The sequence below is a fragment of the Hyperolius riggenbachi genome, chromosome 8 (genome assembly GCF_040937935.1).
Source record: "Hyperolius riggenbachi isolate aHypRig1 chromosome 8, aHypRig1.pri, whole genome shotgun sequence".
NCBI lineage: Eukaryota > Metazoa > Chordata > Amphibia > Anura > Hyperoliidae > Hyperolius > Hyperolius riggenbachi.
In genome coordinates this window covers 58,673,754-58,684,245 of record NC_090653.1, presented here as the reverse complement: position 1 = coordinate 58,684,245, position 10,492 = coordinate 58,673,754, and the positions used below count along the sequence as shown (strand labels likewise).

Below are 10,492 nucleotides of genomic sequence, written 5' to 3'. Positions count from 1 at the left end.
GGGGACTATGTGTTGAAATACAATTATTTACAGTTATCAGAGATGTCTGGAGCTTTCATTTATTAAGGCTTAATCAACACAATAGAAGCTTAGATTAACTATTAACAGTCAAGTGTTTCTACCATTTGTTAAATAAGTTTGTTTATGTTTTAAGAGAAACTTTAAACTGGATTAAATTTCATCCCAATCAGTAGCTGATACCCTCTTTGCCTTTTTTTCAGAATAGGTCATCAGGGGGTCTGTATGGCTGATATTATGGTGAAACCCCGTCCCCTCCCACAGTGTAATTGACTATGGTCCTGACAGTTTGCTGTCTGTAAACTTTGTTGCATTGTAGGAAATACCAGCTGTTTCCAACTGCCAGGATAGCAATATTTTCTTCTGTGCATTGAGCTCTCAGAAACGAACATCCTGCAGAGATTTCCTGGCAGAACTAAAGATGCAATCACCAGTGATACATTTCAGAATGTAAATCAGGGAGAGGAAAGATTTTACAATGGACAAACACTGATTAAATAACCTATACATTAATATTGTAAACAATAAGCAATTTTACTCATAATATAATTTTCACTACAGTTCCTCTTTAACTGTTTGGGGACCGGCCGCCTAACCCCCCTTAAGGACCAGGCAAATTTGTATGGGGGGGTGCATTTGGGGGGGGGGGTCAGGCAGCCGGATTCCCAGTTCTGTGTGCTGGGCACAGTGTCCCCATGGTGGCCAGGTGTCCTCCCTGTATGTGAAAGCCTTCACTCACCTTCCAGGCTCCAGCGATGAGCCGCAGTCGATCCCTCTGCTCTGGCCGGCATCTGTGCTCCTACTGCCGCTCAGTTCCAGGTCGCGGCTTGATGACTTCATCAAGCCGGGACCAGGCACTGATGTCAGAGGAAGCAGAGATGACAGCTGATATGACAGCTTAATCTCCCCTCTTAGGTGCGCACGATCGCGTCAGGAAGGTAATGGCAGGTGGCGTAGATTCTACGCTCCATCAGGCTAGAACAGCCACAAGTGCGGAGTAGAATCTACTGCACGTGGTCCGTAAAAAGTTGCACTGTAAGAAAAACAATATTTTAAACTTCTTAAAAAAATGTTGGGTTTATTAAAAAAAGTATATATATATAATGGTGTGATCTACAGCAGCGCTGTACTGGGGACAGACGTGTCACTCGGCTGTCCCCTGGAGTGGCCCACAGAGTGATTGCTCTCCTAGGCTTATGCCTATGAGAGACGATCGCTGGGATTGGATGTCGGGGGGGAGGGAAAAAAGAAACACACAATTAACAATTTTATTAAAAAAAGACAAATAAATGAATAAAAAAAAAAAAAAAACACGTTGCAGCAGCAATCAGATGCCATCAACAGAAATCTCTGTTGGTGGCAAGAAAATGGGGGGAGATTCATTTGTGTGCTTAGTAGTATGGCTCTGCAGCAAGCTTTTAAAGCTTTTTTTTCCTTTTCCCTGGTCAATAGGGGGGTGTAAGCCTGTGGTCCTTAAGTAGTTAACTTGGCTATCATTTTCTCAAGAATCTCGGTAAGTGAGAATTGGCTCAATTTGCCACAAACATGAGTTTGGCAATCCTTATTACTTAAGGCAAACCTGAACTGTGCTTAAAACCATAGAATTTTACTTACCTGGGGCTTCTTCCAGACTATAGTCTGTGAGGTCCCTAAGCATTCTCTGGTTCCCCTCTGTTCTCCCACTATAGGATGGCACCCATCTACACTGTTCTCCCATTGCTTGGAGCATTCTGTACATGCATGGTTCATTCTTTTGAGAACCGCACATGTGCCGAACACTCCCAGCTATGGGAGCGCAATTGAGAAGGACGCGTTGATGATGGAATCATGCATGTGCAATTGGGGCAACTGGAGTTCCAGTCACACATCTTATGGAGCCGCCAGTGGGATAATGGAGGGGACCCAGAGGATGCCTAGGGACATCATGGAATAAGGGGGGCTTGAATCACCTGGTAAGTAAAAGTCTAAAGTTTTCCGCACAGTTTAGGTGCTTTAAAGTGATGTGAGCAGTGAATTACTAACATCTATAAAATGGAACTACCCCTATGGGAGGTTCATTACTATTCTAAGCCATTGGGAGAAGACAAGCATTACTTACCTTCAGGGGGCTGCTTCCTAGCCTCACAACTTTATGCGCTGTGCCATTTTCTCCATCCAGACCTGCAGCTGCAGCAGCTTCAAGCTCCTGCAGCGGTGTTGTATGTTCCTGAAAGCTGCAATGCATGCCTATGCAGCTGATGTAGTCCCAGGGCAGTTTCTAGGCTAAATTGCACCCAGGGCGAGGGCGCAAAATGCCCCCATGTGGAAACAGGTATAGCTGTCCACAGTATAGATTATCCAGGTCTAGCTTCCCCCAGTATAGGTAGCCAGCTATAGGTAGCCCGTATAGTTGCCCCCAGTATAGGTTAGATAGGTAGGTGCCCCATATAGGTTAGATAGGTAGGTGCCTCCAATATAGGTAGCCAGAATAGTTGCCCCAATATAGGTTAGATAGGTAGGTGCCCGCAGTATAGGCTAGATAGGTAGGTGTCCACAGTATAGGTTAAATAGGTATGCACATGCAGTATAGGTTAGATAGGTAGGTGCATGCAGTATGGACTAGATAGGTAGGTACCCCTTAGTATAGGTTAGATAGATAGAGGCTGCGTGCAGGGATCGAGGAAGGTGAGTTGAATTTTCACTCTGCCCGCTCCCCCCGCTGCTGCGCCCACCCTCCTGCCACTCCGCCTGGCGCTCCGTGCGGCCGCATGACTCGCACGCCTGTAAAAACAGGCCTATGTAGTCCTTCAATGTAAGTACATGTCCTACCTGAAGATGTACTCAACATTGAAGGACTATATCTCCCACCATGGACTGCAATGGCCGGGAATGCAAGACACTGCCATGGGCACTTTAAAGTTCAGCACCTGAGGGTATGGCTGAACAAGATGGCAGAGAGCATACAGATGTGGGCAAAGAAGCAGCCCACTGATGGTAAGTAATGCTTGTCACCCTCCCCCAACAGACTACACAATTTACAAACCTCCTGTAGGTGGAAGTTATTTTATAGGTTTTAGTCATTCACTCCAAAGTAACCTTTAAGCTTTTCTGGAAAAATTTTTTTTTACGTACACTGGAAGATGATGGGAAACCACCTCCATCTGACACCAGACACCTATTATCATACTAGCAAAAAGCTCACCTGTTTTATAATGACTGAGTGCTAGGCAATTGGTGCAGTCCACCCAAAGCCGCACCTGTTCCCATGACTTTGCATTTGTGCATGGCCACGAACCCTCACACACACAGGACCGTGATCCATGTGGGTGCACACGGACATCCACAACCCTGGCAAGGCTCTGCGTGCTCATCTATGACCGCAATCAAAAGCCGCGGACAGGTGCCACCGCCAGGCACAACAGATGTACTGACATAGGGATATATATAGGATTATATAGGATACCCACAGCAATATCACAAACCAAGAAATCTATCCTTAGCCACTTAAAAGTCCATAAATTACATTAACAATTCTACTTACTTCTATTCCACAGATTTTTCCACAAAAAAAGCTAAAAATAAGAAAAACACATTGACAGGGTTGTATAAACATTAGCATTATTGTTAATTAACAAAAATACCTTTAATTAATTATTCCACATCAGCAACTCTAGACCCTGTCTGAAGAGCCCTCTGATGACCAGGTATTCAGTACATCTATAACTACATGCACTGTAATGCCCACAGATGCATAGATAGCCACTTACCCGGTTGAGAATGCTGTAATGCATGTGGGGCAGTGCAACTGTGTAAGTAGCTATCTATGCCCCTGTGATTCTTACAGTCCAAATAGTTTCCTCTGTGCTTCCCACTTGGTTGTGTTCGTTGCCACCCAAAGAGGATACAGGGAGACATTTTTTTTTCATATTGACAAGGCTTGTTTCTTTTATATATTGCAGACATGGTCTGGTCTCCATTGTACATGGAGCATTTCACTTCTAACTAGCTTTTTTTAGGGGGGGGGGGGGGGCAGCATATTGGTACACTTTAAAGCACATATCACTTTATCTGAGACATTTTTAGAACCTTTTTGTGAAAGTAAACCCAAGAAGACACCTGTAAGAAAAAAAAAACAGATATTTACGTAGGTAGAGGCTACCTGTGTCCACCTTGCCCCTATCGCTGCTGCCTGGGACCACCCTCTGGAAGTTTGCATTCGGCTCCTTTTTATGCACAAGCACGGCTGTACTGTGTCTGCATGAGTCTGGCTGGGAATGCACAGTAGCATGAGTGGCTCTTGCTTACTTTGTAGGCACGGCTGTACTCATGCCGCATGGCTGAATTCCCGCATGGGGAGGAGTGCGGCCACGCTAACATATCTGACAAGCTCTTGTCAGATATGTTGTGGACAAGGAAACCTCCAGACTATCCAGAAGCTTACCTCTACCTAGGTAAGTCCTGTACCTAGATAATTTTACCAAAAAAGAAAGCGCTGGTGATTAAATGTTAAAATCTTGCAACTTTATTTTAAGTTATAACATCAAAAGGAAATATTCTTTATATCCCTTCCCCACACATCAGCCAAACTTTACATACACTCATGGGAGTTATGCAGTGACCTAAAAAATATTATTAATAAAAGGTGAGCTCAGAAAAATATATATAAAGCTTAATGGCTAAAACGAAGCTGATTCCTCTATTACCCTTTCCAAGAAGGATTGTTCATATTGTGCAAAGAAAAGGGATTCGAGAATTGCTAACTGGCTTTAAAATGTTCATATAGGCAAATAGTAAAATGTATATCACCTCCGTTATAAGATCAAGTTGTGCTGTGTGGGATACAATTGTTGTGTTGTGTTGGTGGTATAATGGTTAGGATAGCAGCCTACAGAGCGGTAGGCCTGGGTTTGATTCCTGGCAAATGTATGTGAGTTGGCTTTTGGCATCCTACAAATCCCTAAGCAAGCTCATTTTTCTCTTGGATATATCATAATGGTACATGCTAGGCTGGCTTCAGCATGTAGCATTGTAGTGTGTTGTGTTGGTGGTATAATGGTTAGGATAGCAGCCTACAGATTGGCAGGCCTGGGTTCAATTCCTGGCCAATGTATGTGAGTTGACTTTTAAAATCCTACAAATCCCTAAGCAAGCTCATTTTTCTCTTGGATATATCATAATGGTACATGCTAGGCTGGCTTCATCATGTAGTGTTGGTGGTGGTATAGGGGTGAGTAGAGCTGCCTACCAAGCTACTAGACCTGGGTTTGATTCCCGGCCAATATATGTATGGAAGCTGGCTTTTGAAATCCTACAACTCCCTGGAAGACAAGATCTTCTCCCTCCGGGAGGAGGGAAATAAGGGAGTCTGTCAAGCAGAAATACTTTTTAGGAGGCAAAAATTAGTTTGGTGGGAAAAAAATTAGCATTCTGCAAAATTCCGCGGAAATTCATATTTTTTCACAAAAATTCCGCCATAGTGATATAGCAATTCCATTCCATCATAACGGAATGGAATCACCAAATTCCGGCCAGAATCACGGAATTCTAAATTCCGCGGAATCCAGCGACCATCCCTAGTCCCTATCACAATGTATGGTGCCAATATTTTATTTGGAAATAAAGGTGCATTTTTTCCATTTTGCATCCATCACTATTTACAAGCTCATAATTTTAAAAATGTTTGTAATATACCCTCATCACATGCATATTAAAAAAGTTCAGACCCTTAGGTAACTATTTAAGTTTTTTTTTTTGTTTTTTGTTTTTTATTAAAAATTTCCTTTGGGTAATTTTTGGTGTGGGAGGTAAACAGTTAATTTTAAATGTGATAATGTGTGTTTATTTGATAAAAAATGTATGAAGATGTAGTTTTACTATTTGGACACAAGATGACCACAGTGAATGTTTTTTTTAGTCCCTCGCTTCCAGGAAGTATAAGGAGGACAGGAAACTTTTTTTTTCTCTGAAAGACTGTGGCTTCTGATAAGAAGTCATTGGTCTTTCTACTGGGGACTTACATCAATGAATGGGAACTACAGGGGTTGGACAAAATGATGGAAACACCTTGAAAATCAACAAAATATATTTTAATATCGAAAAATTCCTTTTTCCACTGCTCAAGGGACCAATTCTGGTGGTTTCTACACCACTCTAAACACTTTGAAACATTTGTCTTTGAGAGCAGAGGTTTTCTAATTGCAGTTCTTCCATGGAATACAGATTTGTGCAGCTCCCGATGAACAGTTTTTGTGGAAACTGGGTTCTGTAGGTGTTCATTCAGCTCTGCAGTGATTTTAGGAGCTGTGGTCTTGCGAGCTTTTCTAACAATTCGATTTAGAGTCTGACGGTCTCTCTCAGACAACTTCGACTTTTGGCCACAACTGTGCTTTGCTGAGGACGTTTTTCCTTCTCTTTCAAAGGCAAATTACTTGTGAGACAGTACCTCTTGAAATGGCTGTCAGGCCACACATCTTACCCTTGTATCCGCTTGTAATACTAATGAGGATGGAATAAAAGTCGGCGTTGTGCATTACAACTTCCTGGTGGCCAGGATCTGTTTTCTGTTGCCGTTAGAATTGGCTTGTGTTAGTGTCTGGAGGCACGGGAAGACGCCCTTCCCTCACTTGGCTGCCTTGTCAGCATCTAGTGCCGACCTTTTCCTTTTCTACTTTATTGAAAAGCATTTTATTTATAAGATGTGAAAATAAAATATCACCTAGGAGAGAACTTAGAAGAAAAAGTGAATTGGATTGGGGGCCCATTGTTTCATTCTGTAAAATGTTGCTTCTAACCATGAATACAATGAAGTGATTAGTTTTAACCAATAATGTAATGATGATCACACATATTAAAAATATATTTAGATGAATGCTAAAAACAAGTTGATTAAGAAGGAGCTTTTCCAAGAACATTAGTAGATAATAATAACTCTTCGAAGGTTAGTAATGTCTGCAGTGGGAACTATTATTTCCCCTGGCAATTAATTAATCCACATGGATACTATCTCCAGTGCATTCACTACCCTATAACTGCTTCTTGTTTCCAGACAGACTCAGCTATGTCTCATAGTTTTAGCTGTTAGCATCACATCCATGAGATTTTGAATATCAAATGATTACAATAAATCCTATATAAAATTTGTTAAATATTCTTATAAAGACCATGTAAGCTATCGATATCAAACATGTAGTTAATAGCATTCAAGAACATGGCCCATATGCAATTTTTTTCTCTTGAGTTTTTTCCTAGCAGATAATTGTTCACCTTTTCTTTTAACTAATTTTTCAGATTTTACAACTGAAAAAGTACCCAAAAGTTGTTGAAAAGGTACTATCAAATTTATTTTGAGTATTTTCTTGCTTGCTGGTGGCTTAAAAAGCATTTTATGACAATGTTATGAAAATATCACCTAGGAGAAAAATATAATTGCATATGGGCCCATGTGTCTATTACAAGCTGCTAGGATAAAGTATATTAAACCCATACATTTTTATCCAATGTACACAAGTTTTACATTTATAGAGATTTACTGCAAGGTAAGTTATAGATACTACATACAATGCAAGATCTGTTCTTAAAGTTTGTAATAAGTCAGAATCAGAATAAGGTTTATTCATCAAGTACAGAGGATTTGCACGTGGATTTTTTGGGCACAGCTCGGTAGTAATTCAAAAATACAGTGGTAGTACAAAAAGTCAAAGTATACAGTGATGTGGCATAGATGGACACCAACGTGGGTGGAGAAGATAGATCAGAGGGGTGGGTTGAATAGGTGGCTACTGGCTAGGATGAGGAGTTGAATGGTTTGGGGGAAGAAGGAGTTTCTGTGTCAGATGGTCTTGGTTGGTAAGGACAAAAGAAACAATGAGGAATTTTGATTAATATTCTGCCAATAAATCCTGTTACAGATGACTCAACTAAAAAAAACTGATTAATTCTTTATATTGTTCTTTGACAGAAACAACCTAATATAGGATTATGCTAAACTCTCTACCTTTCTCTGACATGACATGCACTGCGAGAGAAAAATAAATCTGTTTTTCTTCATGTAGAATTGTTTCTGTAGCGTTTCATTGAAGGGTTGTATTGCATGGGCAGCTAGTTTCACATCCTCACACAGCATGTTGAAGGGAATTAGATTCAAGCTTTTTTTTCAGCCATACCTTAGAAAACTTGGCATCTTTAGGCTTATTGTCATCTTATTAAGCCAACATTATTTCCATCTTTTGACAATATACCCTCAATAACTCTTTGTTATAATGTAGAATTCATTGAAGGTTTTATGATGGTAAGCTTCTCAGGGTCTGATGCAGGAAACGGCATGAGACCATAACATTTCCACCATCTAGCTTCACAGTTGTCATCAGGTACATCACGGGAATTGTATCTTTAGTTTTCACCAAATATGTATTCAAGTATTGTTTCCATTGTTTCCAAAGAACCATAGTTTTGCCTTTTTCAGGTAAATCATATTGTTCCACAAGTACTGGTCTTTGCTTATAAAAAATATATATATATATATAATCCCATGTTGTTCTTTCTGGACAGCAAATTCTTCTAAAAACCTATCATGTTGATTTAATTTGTGCAGCTTTGGCTTCAAGGTTTATCCTTTTCGTTTTAGCATCTTTCTCTTAAATCCCATCACACTATGAAAATTATACTGGGGACAATGCGTGACTACTAGTAAGGCACAGCTGAACCAGTCAGCACTAGCTCTGCTTCTGCTGTGTTTTTCTTTTTAGTAGCAATGAGGTGCAGAGTTTAGAGAGGCTTTACTATCAAGACAAAATCAGCAACATTATGTATAAAAATACACCGTATTGTGTTTTTCTAAATGTATTTGTATGGGGTGGTATGTTCACAAATGTCATATTTATTTATGATTGAATATATGTTCATGAATTACAATTCCTACTTGCAATTTTAACCTTTTGAACTCATTAATAAAAGTTTCATTCAACACCATCAGTTTCTAAAAACTCTGAAATGTCAAACAAAACTATAGTAAGTAAATTCCTTCTGTCGGGTTTTACTGGCTGTTCCCATTGCCAAATGACTATCTATTCTGTATTCCTTCTGATTTATATCTTAACAGTCCTGGAAAATGCAGCCATTGTTTTACTAGTAATACAAGACAGAAAACTTTGGAAGCCTATGTATGTATTTGTCGGAAATCTTTCCTTTTTGGAGATCTGGTACACTAGTGTCACACTACCCAATTTGTTGTCCAACATCCTCACTGGAAACCAAGAAATATCCTATAATGGATGCATCTCTCAGTTATTTATTTTTACCTTTCTGGGTGCCACCGAGTGTTACCTTCTGGCAACCATGGCCTGTGACCGTTTTGTGGCAATCTGTAATCCTTTGCGATACACAGTTATAATGCAAGATAAGTATGTCTGGTGCCTTCTTGTTTGTTCCTGGTTAGTGGGGCTGTTCACACCAGTTTTCCCCATCTATTTCCTTACCCAGCTGGACTTTTGTGGCCCCAACAAAGTTGACCATTACTTTTGTGATGCTTCACCACTGGTGAAGTTGGCTTGTGGGGATACAAAGATTAAGAATAAGGAACTTGTTGACTTACTTGTCTCTGTATTTGTTCTTATTAGCTCCTTGATGGTCATCTCCATCTCTTACGTACGCATTGGTTGGGCAATACTAAAAATGCCTTCTTCTCATGGACGTCAAAAAGCATTTTCTACATGTACTTCCCATTTGGTTGTGGTCTGTGTCTACTATGGAAGCATGGGCTTTACCTATATACGAGTAAATGCAGCTTCTAGTGATGCATCAAACAAACTTGTGTCTGTTTTATATTCCGTCATCACTCCCTTGCTTAATCCAATTATTTACACACTTCGAAATCAGGAAATTAAACTTTCACTACAAAAGAAGTATGCAAATATAAGCTGGAAACCAAAATCAGATCAAAAGAAGTCAAAAGTATGATGTCCTAGTATCTCATATGGTGATGATGTTCATTGTTATTTTGCATTAGTCAATGAACCATTCCTATAAGTTCTTATCTGCAGCAGATCTTTCAAGCCAATGTACTCATCTCAATTCTATCAGGAAGTACATATACAGGGTAAATTTAGAATAAAAAAATTACTAACTTACACTGTTGTCTAGTATCTTTTGATGTTAAAGTTTGGCAAAAAGACTTCCATTTCAATGAAGCAGTGTTGCCCTATTGTGGTGAGAAGACACACATCTACATCTCTTGATCCCTATTGGTAGGAGTTTATGCTTCTGGTAGGGGATCCAGAAATATCAACCCAGACAGGTCAGAAAGGTAAGAGTTACCACAAAAAAATGTCTAAAAGAGCTGAAGGTGCTGTATACAGACAGGCCTCGTGAAGTCCACCAGTCCAAAGGAACCTGAACCACACTGCCTCTAGGTAGAAATATTGGATACTACCCCACCTCTCCCTCTCCCATTCCTTTAGATTGTTAGCTCACAATGGCAGGGTTCTCTCACCCTTTTGTG

At 40.2% G+C, this 10,492-nt stretch overlaps 1 protein-coding gene across 1 annotated transcript; it reads left to right on the top strand.

The window, feature by feature from the left end:
* Positions 1–9,051: 9,051 nt before the first annotated feature.
* On the top strand, positions 9,052–9,951 carry LOC137527327 (olfactory receptor 6Q1-like). The gene has a single exon (XM_068247836.1). The coding sequence runs from the start codon at positions 9,052–9,054 to the stop codon at positions 9,949–9,951; it is 900 nt and encodes a 299-aa protein (XP_068103937.1).
* Positions 9,952–10,492: the final 541 nt, after the last annotated feature.

What these genes read in the sequence shown, in the direction of transcription:
- LOC137527327 (XM_068247836.1), top strand. Translation starts at nt 9,052, where the DNA reads ATGACTATCTATTCTGTATTCCTTCTGATTTATATCTTAACAGTCCTG.